Below are 20635 nucleotides of genomic sequence, written 5' to 3'. Positions count from 1 at the left end.
CACTGGGAAGTGAATGTAAATTGTTAGCACTACTGTTTATTTACCCAGGTTACTTATACCTTCGGAATCTAATACTTAACGTGCAACAACAAAATGGGATTTACACACATATATTGTATCTAGGTTATACTGTAACACGTGTAAAATGTATGAGATTGCCTGTCATGGGGGGGGGAGTAGAGGGAGGGAGGGGAAAATTTGGAAAAATGAATACAAGGGATAATGTTATAAAAAAAATTACTCATGCATATATACTGTCAAAAATTTTATAATTATAAAATAAAAAAAGAAAAAAAAAGAAAAAAAATAAGGGAGATTTAGTTCAGTGAATGGACTTCACTAGATTGTCACGGAGATTCCTTCCAGCTCTGAATTTTCAATTTCATGAAACCACTGCTTGCCTAAGATCACACAGGTAAGAAGGAGCAGAGCTATAATTTGAATCCGGATCTGCCTCTAAATAGAGTGCTTTTTCTACTGCCTCTCATTCAAAAACATCCATTTTTTCCTTTTCAGATATTTTCTGTTGTTTCCTAAGTTACTTATAATTTAGGGTTTTCATCTCTTTGAGGTACAATGCCAAATCTGCCACAAATAGGGAAATACAAATGTACTTGACACTGCTTTTAGTGACAGGAGAATAGCATGTGCAAATTAATATGATCTAGGCTGTTTTCTTTTTGTGATTCACCAAAAGACTGCTTGCACTCCAGAAAGTGCTGAGCCCTGATGTGGGAGAACGCAAACTGGGTCACCATTTCCTGGAGTGGATTTGGATGCAGCCGTCTGATTGATAATCAGAGCATGGCAAAAAGGTCTAGATGCCCTAGCTAAGGAGTGAGTTTCACGAGTCGTAGCTGGAATAACCTGTAGTCTTGTGGTGTGTCTCCAGGTTCTGTCTGATTTTGAATTCTTCTCTGCCAAACAGTGTGTTGCTAAAGCTGTTTAGGCTACAAGGTGCTAAAGCTTACTTGATAACAGATGACCTTAGTTCTAGACATTGATGAGGTTCAGAGACTCCATAGGTGCATAATAAATGCATAACAAATAAATCTCGAATTAAATCGAGATCCCTGCCTCCTCATTTGCATGAAATGCAACCCATAACCCCGAGTATTTGTAGACTGATGTTTTGCAAATGGGTTTCCATTACATCATTTCAAGAGCTGACTGACCAGAGCTGGCTCTGTCTCTCTTCATTTGAGTCGGGAGCGACCTTAAGGGTGATCTGGATCTAAACAAAAATTTCTTCCACACTATGGGATCACAGATTCAGAGCTAGGAGGGATCCTAGAAGACCAATGGCTGTCTAGCCTGTGTTGGAAGACCTCTACAGAGGGAAGCAAGGCCTTCTGAAGCTGTCCATTCCTTGTCCAAATGGCTCTTAATTCCTCACACCTGTTTTTCTATTCCCTCTACCCATTGTTCCCAATGTTCTGCCCTCTGGAGCCAAGCAGAATCACTCTATTCCTTTTTCTGTGTTAATAACCCTTCAAATCCTTGAAAATTGGCTATCACACCCTTTTAGTAAGTGTTCTTTCTCTTAACTAAATACCTTGGCCTTACTCCCAGAGCCCTAAGAGTTGTTAGGCTACTGAACTGGATTCTTTTTTCTTTGTAATCTGGGGGTGGAGGGTGAGGTTGCCTCTGATTTCACATTTAGGAGAGAGGGAGAAGGGGAATGGAGAAGGCAGGGCTAATTGCTAGTTATTACTCGCCGCCTTCAAATTTTGCTTTTCATTATTTTTTTTTAATTCAGAGTAACCATTTTTGACCTTCTTAAAGGCCTGGCCAATTATGCTATAGCAGATGAAACAAAATTAAATAAAATACCACAGCTGTAGCAGATGCGGGTATAGGGTAGACCTGGCACTAAGACCCATCAGTTCAGATGGGGTGTTGGGATAGAACAAGGCTTTTTAAGTCACTGAACAGTTAGTTAACTAAAAGGAGGTTTATTTTGCCCTAATACAATAAGCATAGAGTAGCACTTAAGTTTTATCTAGCTGGCTCCCTTGCCTTCATTTGTAACGTGTCTAGTCATGTGGGCAGGTTCTGGTGATGTCTTTAGACATACATCAAGTCAAGGAGTTCCTAATGCACATGGATAGGACTTTTTAATGTCCTTATGTAATGCGAAGCTTTGTAAATGGAGGCAGTGCTTAATCGGGTCCTAAGAATAAATGTGCTACTTCTTTAGAAAAAAACTAATAGCTCATAATAGCTAATAGAAACTAGGAAACTTGGTCCTCTCACATGTGGCAACCAAAAGTAGTGGTATAAGTTGCTACAGTTTTTTTAATAACATTTTATTTTTCTCCAATTATAGGTAGAAACAAATCTTAACATTCATTTTTTTGTCATTATTTTCTTCTTTCTTTCTTTCTTTCTTTTTTTTTTAATGGGTTTAATACACTGAGAAGCTACCCACTAGGGCCAGTTCCTGATAGGAATTAGCTTTTTGTCATTATTTTAACTTTTTTTTCCTTTTTAAAATCCTAGTTCCAGATTATCTCCCTCCTTCCAACCTCTTTAACTGCTAAGAAGGCAAACAATTATACATTGTGAATACACAATTATACATGTGAAATCATATAAAATATATCATCATATTATATATGATACAAAACAAGCAAAATAAAGAAAATGAGAAAAATTATACTTGCAATTTGCACTCAGTTCATCAGTTCTCTATCTCTGGAAGTGAATGGCATTTTTTCATCTGGAGTGTCTTGGAACTGTTATGGACCCCTGTATTAACTGGAGAAGTCAAGTTTTTCATGGTTGATCATTATTACAACATTGCTGTTATTGTATAAAATGATCACCTAGTTCTTTTCACTTCACCTTGCAGCTGTTGATATAGGTCTTGCCCATATTTCTTCTGAAACTACACCTCTCATTATTAAAAATTCATTTAAAAATTGTGTATTCCAAAATCACTCCCTTTCTCTGTCCCCTCCTTTTCTCCCTGAGATGGTAAACAACTTGATGTCACTATAATTTTTAAGCTATAAGGGAAACTTAAGTGTCCAGCCTCTTCATTTACCATATGGCCAATGTTTGAAACAGCTTAATTTTCTCTGGTTTATCTTTCTCTTTCCTTCGTTATTCCCATTCTGAATTTGTCAGAAGGACAAGGAGTCCATGGCTTGAGTTCATGGAATCAGGCAATTAACAGAAAAGGAACTGCTATGAAGTCACTCAATATTAGGCTGTATGGAGACACAGGTCCCCCCTATCTCTGAATCTGTGATGATTATGTACAAGAAACAGAAAAATAATAGAGAAACACACAAATCCAGCTGAAAACAAATCTGAGATATTGATAGGATCGTTGCATCATTGATTAGGCAACTGCACAAGGGCAGGATAGGGCGATATAGAAATGAGAGAATCTGCATTAGGCTTCAGGTTTGTTTGTTTGTTTTAGGAGAGTCCAGGAGATTGATGTTCTTCCTATGGAAATCAGGTCATTCATTTGGAGATAAATTTCCTTGCTTCTATTATGACTTTGATATGGGTTTGGTGAGGAGAGCCTTGTCAATCACCTCCTTAAATAGCCCTTAATTGGATCTGTTCCCTTTGTGAAAGTGAGCCCAAGAGCCAAGATGTTACAGAAGCAAGCTGCAGCCACTAGGAAATGAAGATTTCAGAATTTACTAGGAGCAGCTGAGTTCAGTCACTTGGAAATTTTAATGTTTTGATTTTTATCCCATTCAGTAAATGTACTCTAAACCATAATGTGAATGTGGGGGTCAACGAAGGTAGGAAAGAGAAAGAAATGGGATAGACTGAATTAAATAAATCATAACAATCTTTGTTACTCCCAATCCCACCCCCAAGACTAGATAAAATGAGACAGAATCTGAGCTGATTCCTAAAACAAAGATAGCTGGGAGCTGAGTGGAACCCAAACCAAAATTTTCCCACTGGCAGACAGATCCTGAAGGCATCTGTTGGAAGGGATACAGATGGAGTAGTTTGGTCTTAGAGTGCTGCCCAATGGCTTTTATAGAAAATAGCTATTCTAGCCCTGCCTCTGGGTGTCACCCTGGTGTAACCTACCCCGCCCCCCCACCTGCCTTGAGGTCTCTAGTTGCTGTCAGCAGCTCTTGTAGGGGGAGAAACCCCTGCATGTTTAATAAGGGAAAATGGGAGCCCAAAATGTGCTGTTCAATTGTTTTTCAGTTGAGTCTGACTCTGTGATCCGGTGCAGTGATTTGCTGAAGCAAACAGGATTAAGCGATTTGCACATCTAGAAAGTATCTGAGGCTAGATTTGAACTCAGGAAGCTGAGTCTCCCTGACTCCAGGCCTGGCCCAATATCCCCTGCACCACCTGCCTATTTTTGTCCATATTCTCTCATAAATCCTCCATCAGGAGCTCACTCCCTATGCTGGGCTCCCTCCTTTCTACATATGTGGCCTTTGTACTCAGGCCACCCATTTTCACTCTCAATACCTGATCAGGCTGCTTCTTTTTCTAATTATATATTTCCTGGATGATGTTTTACTTCTCTTGCAAGTAACTGTCCTTGGTAATTGGCTACAGCTTACTTATACTTGCCATGCATTTCTCCATTTCTTCATATATTGTGTGATTCCAGAAACTGTAGTCATACTGGAAGCACAACGGTGCTAAAGATGGGGTTTTATTTCTGGAGGCAGCCTATGGTCATCTGAAGTGAGACAGTTTCCCAAAAGCCTCCAATTCGTCCTTCTATAGCACTTCTTTAACTTAAATGAACCCTCTGACCAGCTTGATGGACGACCCATCCAATGGCAATGTTAGAGTCTGGCAGTCTTCATCTACCAGGAGATAATGGTGTTGAAAGGATGAGCTTTCAGCTGTGGCCTCCCACATCTAAAGCCATTAAAGTTTTGAGACTGGGTCTCAACGATTTTCGTCCCTGCAATTCTCTTTACAAGTAGACCAGTGGAAATAGTTCATTAATACAGTAGAGTTCTTTACATTTTATTGATTAGAGAACCATCAATCCTGCAAACAGCACTGGATTTGAAAGACAAGTCTCCAAATCAATATCAGTCAATTGATCAACATTTATTAAAAGCCTATGGTGTGCTAGATAGGAGGGACAAAGTGGCGCAAATCTGACCTCAGATCCCGGGCAAGTCACCTAACTTTGGTGACTCAGAAGAACTCAGTTCTTCATCTGTAAAAAATGAGCCAGGATCTGACATCCAGTAGATACAAAAAAGGGCCAAAAAATGGTCTCTGTCCTAAAGGAGCTTACAATCTACAATCTAATGGGGAGAGACAATATGAAAACAGATATATAGAAAACAAGCTATATATAAGATAAATAGGGAATAATTAACAGAGGGAAGACATTGAAATTAAGAGTGGTTAGGGAAGGCTTCCTGGAAAGGTAGGATTTAAATCAGTATTAAAAGGAAGCCAGAGATATCAGTAGTTGGAGTGGAAAAGGGAAAGTTTTCCAGGCATGGGGAACAGTAAGAAAAAAATACCCAAAGTCTCTTACGAGATAAATTGTTTTGTTCATGGAACAGCCAAGAGACCAGAGAGTTATTGGATTGAAAAGTACAGTGTTGAAGAATAAGGTAAAAAAGAAGGCTGAAAAGGTGGGAGGGAGCTAGGTTATGAAATATTTTGAATGCTAAACAGAGCATTTTGTATTTGATTCTAGAGACAATGAAGGCTGGAGTTTATTGAGAGGGGAATAGCATATTCTTTTAGTGGCTGAATGGAGGAAGGATAAAGTGGAGAAACACTTGAGGCAGGCAGATCCCTCCCTCCCCCAGAAGGTGTGAGGTGATGAGAGTATACATTATGGTTGTGGCAGTTTGGGAGGAGAGAAGGTGTATTGAAGAAATGCTGCAAAGGTGAGATTGACAGTTTAGCAATAGATTGGATGGGGAGTGAGAAATAGTGAGGATGCTATTGCCTTCTATAGTAATAGGGAAGGAAAGAATAGGAGAAGGTTTGGGGGGAAAAGAATAAGTTTTATTTGGAAATATTGAGTTTAAAATATCTACCGAATATCTAGTTTGAGATGTCTGAGAGTTTGAAATATGAAATTTTGGGAGAGTTTGGAGCAGGATAGGTAGATGTGAGAATCACTGGCACAGAGATGGGAGTTAAATCCATGGGAGCTGATGAGATCCCCAAGTGAAAGAGTAGAGGGAGGAAGAGAAAAGAACCCTGAAGGGTACCCAAGGTAAGAGTGTATGATCCGGAAAAGGATCAGGTAAAGGAGACAGAGAAGGAGCATCCAGGTAAATAGGAGGAGAACCAGTGGAGAGTGGTAGTCCAAAGCCTAAAGAGACAGTTTTGAAGAGGAGTCATCAACAGTGTCAAAGATGGCAGAGAAATTAAGGAGAATGAGGACTGAGAAAAAGCTGTCAGGTTAGGCAACCGAGAGGTCTTAACTAACTTCAGAAAGGGCAGTTTGGGGGAAGATAAGGTCAGAAGTCAGACTGTAGGAGTTAAGAAGGAAGTGAGACCATTTTGGTATTGGAATACATCTTATAATATTGGTTCTGATTTCTGTTTGTAGATATAGATAACTGGTATAAGTGATGGATATTGGTGATAGGCAGCCAGGTGGCGCAGTGGATAGAGCACCAGTCCTGAAGTCAAGAGGACCGGAGTTCAAATTTGACCTCAGACACTTAACACTTCCTAGCCTTGTGACCCTGGGCAAGTCACTTAACCTCAATTGCCTCAGCAAACAAAAAAAATAAAAATAAATAAAATTGTAAATCCTCTGTTCTGATAAAAGAAAGAAATGATAGGAGAGGAAGTGGAGGCAACCTTTTCCAGGACTTTTTACGACAATAGCTAGCCAGGATTGAACGGACCACATGAGGATGAGGAGACACAGACATGTAAGGAAGGAGCCTTTTCCTAGATGGGGAAAGGCTGAAAAAACAAAACAAAAACAAACAAACAAACAAAAAAAAAACCCACCAAAATGAGTGGAGATAATAGAAGGACATTTTGTTAGTGGAGATGAGATGGAATGGGATCAGTTGAACAAGGAGATTCTGGCAATTTACTGGACATTTTTCAGGTTGAGTGGTCAAGGAAAAGAAAAATTAATAGAGATTTTCTCACCTGTAAAATGGGTATGGTGAAAGTTGACTTAGTGAAGACAAAATGATGTAGCCCGTACACATGTCTGACATCTTCCATTCGTAAATGAGGTTGAATCACCCTGCGCAGACACCGGCTGGTTAATTCCTCCTAGGTCAGCTTCCAGCTGTCTATGCCCAAACCATCCCAAACTCATCTGCTCTCAGAGGCTGAGCAGGCTCTGGTCTGGAAATACTGAGCGCTGAGGCTTTTAAAAGCCTGGTGGCAAAGTGGGCAGAGCAGCAGGCCTGGAGTTAAGGCCAGAACTGGCTGTGTGACCCTGGGCAAGTCAGTTAGCCTCTGCTGCATAAAACAGGAGGAAGAAATGGCAAACCTCTCTGAAGTCTTTGCCAAGAAAACGCCATGGAGGGAATTAAACCCCTAAAGACTCGACACTGGAAGGGCCTGATGTGTTGTAGGCCACTGAATCAAAAAGAACTGGACACAAAAGGAGGACAAATGTCAGTGATTTGGGTAAATGCCATTAGGTGCCCGCTCGGGAGGAGTGGGCCCAACAGGAATTCATGTCTGCAGTTCTACTCAAATGCCAGGCAGAAAGGAGCTGATATAAAGTGGTCTCAGAGGTGACCTCAGTTGTTAGGGAGCCTCCCTATAATTGAGAGTAGGCTGTGCTGACAGATATGCCGCAGGCAAAATGATTCATAAGATCTTGAGCTGGAACACATCTTAAGGGATCACCTAAGCCAAGTGCTCCCCATCCCCACCCTACATACTTCATTACACATGGTGGGAAAAGCATTTGAGAGAGGAAAAGTGATTCAATTCAATTCAACCTTTCTTACGTGCCTTCTGAGTGTTAGGAACCAGAGGTACAAAGACAAAAAGGAGGGACTCTCTGACTTCTAGGAACTTGACCTCAAGGTCTACTGGGGGAACACAATATGTACACAAGTAAGTAAGTATAAATTGTAGACAAAATAATTGTCTTTTTTTCAGTTAATAAGAATTTGTCTTTTCCCTTCTTTCCCCCATGAAAAAAAAAAAAAAAAAAAGGAAACAACAAAACTCTTAAAACAAATATATTTAGTTAAACAGTGGACAGAGACCACACTTGGAGTCTTCTTAAGTTCAAATCTGGCTTCAAACATTTACTAGCCATGTGACTCTGGGCAAGTCATTTAACCTTGCTTCCCTCATTTTCCTCACTTGTAAAATGAGCTGAATGGAGGATGGACTGAAGTGGGACTAGTATCTCTGCCAAGAAAACCCCAAATGGGATCATGAAGTGTTGGACAATGACTCAACAACAACAATATAATCAAGAAAAATAAATCCCCATATTGGCCAGGTCCAAAAACACACATCTCAGTTTTCATCTTGAATTCATCTCCCATCAGGAAAGGGATAGCATGCACTATCACTGGTGCTTCAGGGTCATGGCTTGTCATTACATTGATGAATACTTCAAAGTTTTTCAAAGTTGTTTGTCTTTCCAATGCTGTTTTTATCTAAATTGTTATGGTTTTAAATGAAATATTCTGTATTAATTCATACAAGTCTTCCCAGTTTTTTTTCTTAAACCATCCCTTTTGTTATTCTTTATGGCAGAGAGCTTTCCATTACAATCATATGTCATAATTACATAAAATAATTGAGGGGGCAGAGAGACAGACAGATAGACAGAGACAGATAGACAGAGACAGAAAGGAAGAGAGACAGAGACAGAGATGGGGAAAGACAGAAACAAAACAAGAATGAGAGAAAGCTCTAATAACTGGGAAGGATCAGGAAAAACCTTAGGCAGGAGGTATCCCTTAGCAATTCTACCAGGCCAAGGTGAGGAATGCATTCTAGACATGGGGGACCCACTTGTACCAAGTCATGGAAGCAAGAGACAGAATAATGTCCCAAAGGGGGAATGGCCAGTAGGTCAGTCTGGCTGGGACAGAGACTACATAGAAGGGAGAAATACGATATGAGACAGGTAAGGTAGGTGAGATCTTGATTATAAAAAGACTTTAAAGATTAAATTGAGGATTATAGCAATAGAAAAACCAATAAAGACCACACAGAACTGATATTCACATCCAGATCCTGGGCTCCCAAAGTCCTGCTCTTCCTGCTATCGTGCAATGCAAGTCCAATGAGGATGAGAACTCTTCTATCATTTTCTTTGCATTTAGTTGCTGTCTATCCCAAACAATATTAACCAAGCTTTAAGCTAGAAACAACAGAGCCTTGGACATAAGGAACCGGTCCTAATGATCACAGGGAATGGGAGTTGGGAAAGGAAATGGCTGGGTAAAATCTTAGAATGTTGCTGCCAGGGAGAAGCTCAGAATTAATCAATAAGCATTTATTTGTTGCCTGTGAACAGAGAGACAAAAATGAGATAAATGGTTGTCTTCCCTCAAGGCATTTAGATCTATGGGCCTAGTCCAGTCTCATTTTACTATAACCTAGATTTCCACTCAAGCCTCGGGCATTTATATGAGATTCTTTTAATTGGTGGTGTTTGTTGCCAGTTCTTTGTTCTCAAAGGGTGAAGTAAATGTTAATGTGACACAATATGCTGGGAGAGGGAGAGAAAGAGAGAAAAAAAGGGAGAGACAGAAAGAAAGGGAAGGAGGGAGACAAAGAGAAAGGGAGAGAGAGCGAAGGAGAGAGGAGGGGGAAAGAGAAATAAAGAGGGAGAAGGGAAAAAGAGAGAGGAAGAGACAGAGAGACCACATCTTACAGTGAAAAGACTTAGAAGACATGTTTCAATCCTTATCTACAACCCAGTCACAAGGTCCATTGCTTTATTAATAGGTATTTATTAAGCACCTACTGTGTGCTAGGGGGTTGGAGTCCTTATCTTTGAAAGGCTTACATTATATCAGGAGAAAGGCCACACATGCATACCCATGCAAACACAAAATATGTACAAAGTGAACACAACATAATCTGGTGGGAGCACCAGCAGCTGGGGGTGGGTGGGGGAAGGAATGAGAAATACTTCATGTAGAAGGTGGCCCTTGAACAGAGCTGAAATGGAAGCTGCAAATCTAAGAGTCAGAAATGAGAGGAGAGAACCTGTACAATATGAGGAATGGCAAACAGGCCAGTCTGGCTGACATGGCGTGAGCTTATCAGCTCTCACTGCTTTAGTAATCATCTCCATGGAGGTGACTCCCAGATCTATATACCAAGCCCTGATCTCCTTCCTGAACCAGACCTATGTCACCAACTACATAATGGATATTTTAATCGTTCGTCCTACGGTCATTTTCTTCTCAACATGTACAAGACAGAGCTCATGATCTTTTCCCTCCATCCCATGCCTCTTCCAGTCTTCTCTGTTACTGTCAAGGACAACCCTATCCTTAAAGTCATCCAGGTTTGAAACCTTGAGGTCATCCTTAACTCAAGAAAGCTTTGATTTCTACATCTCTCTCAGAGTCCTCGTTTCTCCATTCAAAACTACCACCTCTTTGGACCACTGGAATAGTCTCCTAATTGATTTATCTGCCACAAGTCTTTCCCCACTCCTTTGAACAACGAGCAAAGTGACTTCTCTAAAATGCCGACCTGACTACATCATCCCTTACTGAAGTATTTCTAATGATTCTCAAGAGAATCAAATACAAGACCTTTTTGTCTTTTAAAGTTCTAAATAACTGGGGCCTTTTCTTATCTCTAGCCTTTTGACACATTTCTCCCATCCGAGAGTTCTATGGTTCTGCCATATTGGTCTTCTTAATGTTCTTCCCTCTTCTCTCTCCATGACCTACTCTGGCAGTCTCATAGGAGACTGGCATAGGCCTTGATATACTTGATACACTCCTTCCTCACCTCAGACTCTTGGAATGCTTGGACTCATTCAAGACTCACCTATCCTAAAGCACTAACCTGTCAACTCCAAGGTTGTCTTGTATCTGTTCCATGTGTCCTTTATATACCTATATGGAAATTCAGGGGTTGTCTTCCTTGTTAGAACATAAATTCCTCAGCAGAAGAACTTAAGTCACCTTTTTCCTTGTCTTCCCATTTTTTAACACAATTCCTGGTATATAGTACATTCATTGGATGCTTGTGATGGATTGATTAAATACCAAAAGGGAGTTTATACTTCATTCCAAAGGCAATCAAAAGTTGTAGAGGGCCGGAACTCTGGAGAAGTATACTTGAAACAAGGATACTTAGAACAAGGTGTTAACTCAGTGTGATTAATGAGATGATGGTTCTGTAGTTCACACATGCTTAGTGTGTTGTAATGATGTAATCACACTGAGAGGACTGGAAATGAGACATTCCATCTTTGACCATCCTCCTGGTGGCTCTCCTGCCTCCTTCCTGCATTCCTTCAGTAAGATCACGGCTGGTCCCGAGATCCTCCAGAGGGCTAGTTTGGACACTACAGGAAGTGACTGAAACTTTTTGAGCAGGAAACAATGGACAGATCTATGTTTTAGGAATATCACTTTAACAAATATTTGGAGTAGGGAAAGAATGGCAGCAGAGACCAAGTCAGAGGGTAATGCAATACAGTTGAGGGGGTGAAAAGGTCTGAATGAGGAGCGATAGCCATGGGAATAGAAAGAAGGAAACATGCTGAGAGGAAGTGTGAGAGCAGAATCAGGCCCCTGATTAACAGCAGAGGTGAGCAAGAGGGCAGAGTAAAGCTTTCTATGTTTTATATACATATATATATATATATATATATATATATATGTACATATATATATATATATATATGATTAATAACTAATATAAAAACAAAAGGCAACAATTAAATCTTTTTAAAAAGAGATTTTAATTCCTGGCATTGACAGTCAACTCACATTTATTAAGTACTTACTGTGGCATATAAAGAAAGACAAAAACCAAAGAATCCCTGATCTTGAAGTAACAGCCTAGTAAGAGATACAACATGCAAACAACTAAGATGGGATAGATTGGGGGTCATCTCAAAGGGAAGGGGCTGAGATTAAGGACTGGGAAAAGTTTGTTGTAGGAGGAACTTTAGTTGAGACTGGAAAGGGAAGTTAGGTACAGTCAGTGAAAAATACCTGCAGTCAAGAGAAGAAGTGCTGGGGGCAGCTAGGTGGCCCAGTGGACAGAGCACCAGCTCTCAAGTCAGGAGGACCTGAGTTCAAATGTGACCTCAGATACTTAACACTTCCTGGCTGTGTAACCCTGGGCAAGTCACTTGACCCCAATTGCCTTAGGGGGAAAAAAAAGATGAAGTGTTAAAGGGAAAAAGACCTACTTGTACAAAAAATATTTACAGTAGCTCTTTTCTGGTGGTAAAGAATTGCAAATTGAGGAGATGCCCATTAGTTGGGGAATAGCTGAGTAATGGAATATGAATATGCTACAAGAAATGATAAACAGGCAGATTTCAGAAAAACCTAGAAACATCTACATGAACTGATGCTGACTGAAGTGAGCAGAACCAGAAGAATATTGTACACAGTAATAACAACAATGTATAATGATCAACTATGAATGACTTTTCTTAGTAATACAAAGATCTAAGAGAATTCCAAAAGATTCATAAGGAAAAATGCTATTTATATTCAGGGAAAGAACTGAAGGAGTCTGAGTACAGGTCAAAGCATAATATTTTCACTTTATTTTGGAGGGTATTTTTCGCTTTTGTTCTGTTTCTTTTTTTATGACATGAGTAACATGGAAATATGTTTTACATGATTAAATTATGTAATTTTTTTTTTCCCCTGAGGCTGGGGTTAAGTGACTTGCCCAGAGTCACACAGCTAGGAAGTGTTAAGTGTCTGAGACTAGATTTGAACTCAGGTCCTCCTGACTTCAGGGCTGGAGCTCTATCCACTGCCCCACCTAGCTGCCCCCCCTAATGTAACTTAATCAAATTGTTTACCATTTTAGGGAGGGAGAGGAAAGGGAGGAAAAAAATTTGGAACTCAAAAAAATTTTTTAATGAACATTATAAAGGTAGGAAGGTGTCAGGTCATGAAGAGTTTTTAAAAGCCAGATGATTTTATATTTGATCCTGAGGGTAACAGGAAAACCACTGGAATTTACTGAAGAATATATATGGGTGAGATGATATAGTCATGCTTGTGCTTTAAGAACATCATTTTGACAGCTAACTGGAGGATGGACTGGATTGGGGAGAGACTTGAGGCAAAGAATACTGACCACAGGCTACTGCAATAGGCCAGGAATGAATGAGCAGATGAGAATCTGCACCAAGGTGGTTGGAGGGTCAGAGGAAAGAAGAGGGAATAAACTCAAGATAGATGAAAGTGGATCCAAGGGAATCCCAATAGACTTTGGATAGAAAACGCCATCTGCATAAAGAACTAATGAGATTGAATGTAAATCAGCACATGTTATGTTCACTTCTCTTTTTTTCTCTCCCATGTTTTTTCCCTTTTGTTCTGATTTTTCTCTCCCAACAAGATTCATAAAGTAATATAAGTTGAAAAATAAATTTTAAAAAGAACTAAAACAAAGATATATGAAGGTATAAATGTTAGGAATTAACCGCTGATATGAGATAGTGGATGAGAGAAAGGAGCTGAGGATGACATTTGGGTGGTTAGTTTATACAACTTGGAGGATTGGGATACTTTTAACAGTGTAATGGAAGTTAGGAAGAGACAGTGATTTAGGCCAGCAGGGGTTCTCAAACTATGACCCTCGGACCAGATGTGGAGCTGAGGATTCCGGTTATGGCAAATGGGCTGAGGGGAGGAGACAAAGTGTGAACTTTTGTTTTTCCTATAGTCTGGCCCTCCAACAGTCTGAGGGACAATGAACTGGCCCCTATTTTAAAAGTTTGAGGACCACTGGTTTAGGGGAAAAGAGAATAAATTTAATTTTGGACATGATGAGTTTAAATTTTCTATAGAAATTTAATTTTGGAGGTGAGAGGTAATGAGATCAATAAGTGAAACAGTCTGGAAGCAGAGTGGACTAACTGTGATCTTTCTAATTCATAATCCTTCTCTCACCTACAGAATCTATTTAATGTGTCACTGTGTCCCTGGGCCAAATCTATCATCTGAACCTCAATTCTTCATCTGTAAAAAAACTATAATTACAGAGCTGTGTGAAGTTTTATAAATTATAATACATTGTATAGACATGAGTGATTATAATTAGGGCGTTGGACTAGATGGTCTCTAAGACCCCTTTTGGGCAGCTATGCATTTTAGTAGATTGGGTGCTAGACCTGAGGAAGTGCTGATTTTAGTTTCAGACACTTATTAGCTGTGTGATAAGTCACACAGTCTGGGCAAGTCACTTAACGCTGTTTGCCTTGGTTTCCTCATTTGTAAAATGAGCTGGAGAAGGAAATAGTAAAGCACTCCAGTATTTTTGCCAAGAAAACCACAGAGAGTTGGACACAAACTGAACAAGCTCTAATTCTAAAGCTGTGACTCTTTGATCCTATTATTTATTACTAAGACTAAACTTCATAAGGTTAAAAGGTTACTGATAAGACCAGTCAGACCACAAAGAGAGAGTGAACAAGAGAAACTTTGTTTACAATAGGTATGTCTTCTTACCTTGCTCAGTGCTTGAAGGTGAGCAATGAAACTGATGGATGATAATGACAAAAGTAGCTTTTTGGCCAGACCCACTTTACTAATGGAATCTTTTACTTTGTGTATTTATCAAACATACCTTTCCTGTCTTACGACACATTATTCTCCTTTGTGCATATTATGGTCCATCCAAAATAACCTCCTTATTGTTCATATATAGCATTACATTGCCCATGTCCGTGCCTTTGTCCTGGATGGGATCCATTCCCAGAATGGCCTCTTTCTCCTCAGCTCCAGCTCTCAATCTCTAGTTCTCTTCAAGTCTCAGCTTATGTACCACTACAGGAAGCTTTTTTTAAAGCTTTTAACCCTGCCTTACTCCCAAATCACCTTGTATTTATTTTGGGGGTGTGTTCACACACACATTTGTTATATTTCCAGTCCATTACAAAATACCTGTGCATTAAACCCACTTCACTTTTTTATCTCTGGATCCCCACTGATTAACATAACACTTAATCATAGTAGGCACTTAGATAATATCTATAGCCTTAGCACAGTGTTGCTTAATATTTATCCCACCTCACTTAATTAGCATTTAATTATTTAATCAATAAAAACTTGATTGAGTGATTTGATTCACTTACATAAGAATTTCAATAAAGTGCCTTTACTTGGAAAGGTTTTTAAAAAGAATGACACCTTAAAATGCTATCTTGAAATGCTTCTTGTAGGAAGCCCACAATCAGGATCACAATGACAAAAAGCCAAAAACAATCTAAATGGATAGAGCCTTTAGAGATAATAGCTATACCTTCGACATTAATGCTCAAAAGCAATGAAGCACAAACTACTTTTCCTTACTTATAGCCTGGAATCATCAAAGAATAGGGAAAATATTCTACTATTTTTCACTCTGCCAGAAGCCCTAAGATTTCCCCTAAGTTCCACTTTCTTTGAAATCATCTAATAAATGTAAGCAAAACAACAAAAGTAGAATTACCTATTTAGTGGAATGGCCTCTTTCCATTCCACGCTTAAAGTCTAAGATTTTATGGGAAATAGGGTACTATAAAGCACTGGGAGATTATAGCAAACTTGTCATTAGAGTAGGAGAATCAGTCACCCAAACCAGAAGTACCAGTCATGAATGATGACATAACCTCAGAGTTTGGGAACCTCTGCTGGGCCTTTAGGAGTGCCCCAAGCAAGGTTTCCCAGCTGCCATCCTAAACACAGAAAACCAAAATAATTCCTTTCCATGGGCAAAACATGAGAAGACACATTCATAACACATTGGGTAACTATTTCCCCAGGTGAATCACTGCAAACAAACTTAGGTCAGGCCCATGTGTACATAAACCTATGAAAGGGCTGTACATTACTTGATATTTATGTAGCATGGAACTTTAGTGACCTAGTTTTTTTGTTTTGTTTTTTAACAGATGAGGAAACTGAGGCCCCCCAAAAATCCATAACTGATTGTAGGTCATATCCAATACCAGTGAGCTTAGCACAGAGCCTAACACACAGTAAACACTTAATAAAAGCTGATTGGCTGACTGGTGTACAATCCAATTATTTGTCCCTGCACATTCTCCCACTTCCATTTCCACCCCCCACCTCGAACCCACTGCTCTTGCTCCCCCTGTTTCCCAAGGCCGGCTTGTCTCCGACCCTCTGCACCCCCAGTGCCCCATTCAGGAAACGTTGCCTTCTTGCTCTGGGACTGCTTCGTTTTCCTCCACTGTTTAATACAAAGATTGGACTACGTGACCTCTAGTCCTTTCTGGCTCTAAATCTTTGATCCCATAAAAGTCAAGAGGAAATGTTTCTAATCAGATTCCGTTCTTGTCCTTTCGTTTTCCCCGACCAATCAATCAGCAAACATTTATGAAGCTACTATTATGTGTCGGGCGGAGGGACGTGGTCGGGAGAGAGCTGATGCCGGCTCCGCGCCCCTCTCCAAGTGCACCCAACCTGGCAGAAAATCGTTTTCACACATGCCGGACTCAGCCGCCTGGGTGAGGGACGTTTTCTCACCGAGGTGCTCTTTACACCAGTAACCCCACAGGTACAAACTTCACGCGGGCGGGCGGGCCAGTGGCGGGATACACCAGACAAAAGGGAAGGCGGCTGTCTTCGAGGAGTTTACACTCTACGGGGCGTAGACAGCACGTGCTACGTAAGTATATAAAGAGAGGCAAACACCCGTTCTCTTAACGCCCCCTCCCTCCTTCTCTTCTCTCCGCTTTGCGGCCCGGGTTTTTCCCTTGCCCAGCCTTTTCCAGGCTGAATAATAGGCATTTTCAGCCCTCTCCGTTATTACACCCATTCAACCCAAACCCTGGGAGAGCCAGACCCACCCCAAGCCAAGGGCTCCTAGGGGAGGGGCAAGGCGAGTCCAACCGGAACAAACGCGTAGGGGTGGAATAAAAGTGGCGGGTCCGGAGCCGCCCGAGCTAGCGCCCTGGAAGTCTCCCTCGCCCGGGGCTGGGCGGCTACAGTAAGAGCAGAGCCCCTCCCGCGCCTCGGGAAGCTTGCGCAGCGTGCCCTGCGGGGACTCTCCCAGACCTCTCCGCTCACCATTCCCGCGCCCCCCCGCCCCGCAGCAGTGGTAGCGCCCGAACGCCCCGCGTCACCCATTGTTTACAAATCGAACTGAACCGGCTGAGCTCCAGTTCCCGGAGCTGCGGTGGCGGTGGCGGCGGCGGCAGCGCTCGGTGCGGCCGGCTCGGTCCCAGACCCCAGCGCCTTGTATTCGGGAGCTGCCGCCGGGGCCCGTCAGGGACTGAGGAGGGACGGCAGCGGCGGCGGCGGAGGAGCTCCGGAGTTCGAGCTGCGGACCGAGGCCATGCCGTGCCGGAGGGAGGAGGAGGACGAGGACGACGAGGCGGCGGCGGCCGGAGAGGAGGACGCCGAGGGGGAGGGGGAGGAAGAGGAGAGCTTCCTCGTGCTGCAGCAGTCGGTGACTGTCGGGGGCTCGGGGGACGTGGACAGGCTGGTGGCCCAGATTGGGGAGTTGCTGCAGCTGGACGCGGCGCACGGGAGCCGGCCCGCCCCCCGGGGGCCCCTGCCGCGCAAGCAGCCGCCGCCGCAGCCGCAGCTACTGCTGCCTCCGGGGCCGGCTCCCGTCCCCCTGCAGCCCTCGGGACCGCTGCAGTGCCCTGGGAGCGGGGCCGGTGCTGCCCTGTCCTGGGTGAGCGGCGTGGGTGCCGTCGCGCCCCCTTCGCCGCGCGTGCCGTCGGGTCCCTGCGTCCCCGGACGGGCATCGGGCCGGAGCGGCGCCTCTGCCCCGCACATCTGCAAGCGGGGCTTCCCGCAGCCGCCGGCGGGCCCGTGCCGGCGCACCTGGCTTCGAGGCGCCTCCGCCTCCCGCCGCCTGCGGCAGCAGCACCGCCACCAGCACCCCCAGTACCGGTACCGAGGGCAGCCGGGACTCCGGGCCGGAGAGGATGACCCCCACCAGCTTCTGCAGCAGCTCGTCCTCTCGGGGAACCTCATCAAGGAAGCTGTGCGGCGACTTCGGAGAGCTGTGGCCGTGGTGGCTACCCCCGGCGCCGGCCCCTCTTTCGTCTTTGCCCCCGGGGGTGGGAGCGACTGGGGCGGGAGGGACTCTATCTCCCTGCAGCCCTCGACGACCAGCCTGCTCTAACCCAGAGAAAATTCGGACCACCGACCCACAGTTGACATTCTGGTCTCCAGCAGCTAGTGGACCCAGAAGGCCAAAAGGCGAGAAGAAGAGGGGCGACCGAGATTCTGCAAACTGGCGCCTCAGAGACTGACATGAATGAACCTGGGGTCCCGGGGAATGGGGTGGGAAGGCAGAGAAAAGCGACCGTCTGCTTAATTGGAGGCTAATGAGGAATCCACAACTTTACCGACTGGGGAGGGGAAAGGGGTTTTGGAAAGCAAAGTTGCTAGGGTGGGTCTGGGTGGTTTACGTTGGATATTTACAGTCGGCCTCGGGGGCCTGTGAGCAAATCTGTTCGGATAAACTAATATGGCAGCTACTACTTTCATTGACTGGGCCTAATTTTTCTCTGAGGTCCAGTGTTTGGATTAAAAATGTGGGCATCTGATGGGTTCAAAAGAGGATTTTTTTTTTATAACACTTGAAAACAATTATGTGCGTATGTTTCTTTTTTCTTTTTTTCTTTTTTTTTTTTTTTTTACTTTGGGAGATTCTTAAGGAAAATGGTGCTACAGTTGCATTGGGAAGAAATACTGGTCGGAGAATAAATTAGGAGCCTAATGGGTTGAATGGGACCCATCCCATTCCCTGCTGTGAATGGGCAGTTGACTTTTTCCGGGGAGAGGGGGGTGGGATGGGACTTACTAGGTAGGGTGGAAAATAGTTGAGGTTAAATGCTCCTTGCAGTCTGAAGAGACTTTTGAGAATCTGTCCTTCCAATCTGTTTCCTTCAAGGTCACTGTTTCCCACAAGCTATGTTGTGACTCTCCTGGCAGGAGAGTAACTGTATCCTGGCTAGTTCTGCTTGTACTCCAAGTGGAGCCCTGTGTTTTGCAACTGCTGGGTGTCTCCTGAGGACATGCACGCTGTGCCTACTAGTGGGGAGGGGATGGTAGAATGCGGGCTCTCAGCGCATACTCCTTTTTAGAGCTCCTCCTGCTGTTGGCTACAGCTCTTGGCCAGGAATCAAGATTTCCTAGAAACTGTTAGGAAAAAAGCGCTCACTTATGTTTCCTTTTCTTCCTCTCTGACCCTCCTAGCGTCTCTCTTTTCTGTCTAGCTTCGAGCCCTCCTTTGGAGTTCCTCCCTTGGGATGTTTGTATGTGATAGAAAATGAAGGTGGGAGGGATTTAGAGCAAAGACATGCAGACACCCACGTTTCTAATGGCCCCTCTGGAGCCTCTTGCAATAATAGCAGCGATTCCCTTGATAGAGGTGGTTTATTTCCTTTTCTCTCTCCATAGCTGCTTTTCTTTTGTGAGTGAATGAAACCAGACTAAAAATGTGACCCTCTGAATGGAGGAGCTGCAGGGTTCACCATTGTGAAACATAATGAGGTGTTGGAAACATACCGACTCTGTGATTTAAGGTAGTCCAAGAACAGTTTTGAGAGATTGATTGCTTGACTCATTCAGATATGGTTGTTGAAATACTGGTGGTCCTGATTTATAGGATTTATCTTTTATTGAAATGACTGAATAAACCTGGGTTGTTTTTTTTGTTCTTGTTTTTATATTATTGTTTCTGGGTGTGAAAATATCTGATACCCTTAACAATGAAAAGATTTGAAATGCATCCCACAGGGTGCCTCTTTTAAAAGCTCATGGAAAGATATGCTTATTAAGTAATCTTTGTTTTGGGTTAAAATGGGAGATAACCGGATGAGTGTACAAGATGAAGAGAAAACGAAATAGTCAAATAAAAGATAAAAACCTAACAAGTTCTGTCAACTAGCATTTATTAGTGGCTTATTATGGGCCAAGCAGAGTGCTAAGTGTTGGAGGTACAAAGAAAGACCAGTCCTTACAATTTACAGATCACATTCTAATAACCATTTGGACTACTATATGCACAAGATGTATATACAAGATAAATGGAGGATAATCAGAGGAAAGAGCAGCCAAAAAAGACACTATGCAGAAAGTGGAGCTTTAGCTGAGACCTGAAGGAAGTTGGGGAAGATAAGTGGCAGAGAAGGGGGGGGGGAAATGTAGGGTACCATTCCTTAATAAGACCAATGTCCACTGAATCACAGGGTAAATGAAGGGTAGTGAGGTAGAAGACCGGAAAGATAGGGAGATGCCATGCTATAAAGAGCTTTAATTTTATATTTGATCCTGGAGGGGACTATTAGAAGCACTGGAGTTTATTGATAGGGGTTATGGTAATATGATCAAATCTGGGAACATTTTGTCAACTGAAGATGGACTGGAGTGGGGAAATACTTAAATTAGGGAAACCAGTAGCAGGAGCATAAGAATAAGGTAATGAGGGCTTGCCTCAGAGTAGGTTGCAGTGTCAGGAGAGAAGGGGGGGTTGGGTGGGAAGGGAAGTGTATAAGGAA

The 20635-nt window shown here is 42.7% G+C and overlaps 1 protein-coding gene across 1 annotated transcript; it reads left to right on the top strand.

Annotated features, from left to right (window-relative positions):
- Positions 1 to 17115: 17115 nt before the first annotated feature.
- Positions 17116 to 20005, top strand: LOC141558570 (GSK-3-binding protein FRAT2-like). The gene has a single exon (XM_074295975.1). It carries the CDS (start codon positions 17452 to 17454, stop codon positions 18250 to 18252), a length of 801 nt encoding a protein of 266 aa, XP_074152076.1. The 5' UTR covers positions 17116 to 17451; the 3' UTR covers positions 18253 to 20005.
- The last annotated feature ends 630 nt before the right edge of the window (positions 20006 to 20635 follow it).

Source organism: Sminthopsis crassicaudata, chromosome 2, assembly GCF_048593235.1.
Source record: "Sminthopsis crassicaudata isolate SCR6 chromosome 2, ASM4859323v1, whole genome shotgun sequence".
Taxonomy (NCBI): Eukaryota; Metazoa; Chordata; class Mammalia; order Dasyuromorphia; family Dasyuridae; genus Sminthopsis; species Sminthopsis crassicaudata.
This window is presented reverse-complemented; position numbering and strand designations above follow the sequence as displayed.

Bases quoted from the DNA above. Each gene is read 5' to 3' on its own strand.
- LOC141558570 (XM_074295975.1), top strand. From the start codon at position 17,452: ATGCCGTGCCGGAGGGAGGAGGAGGACGAGGACGACGAGGCGGCGGCG.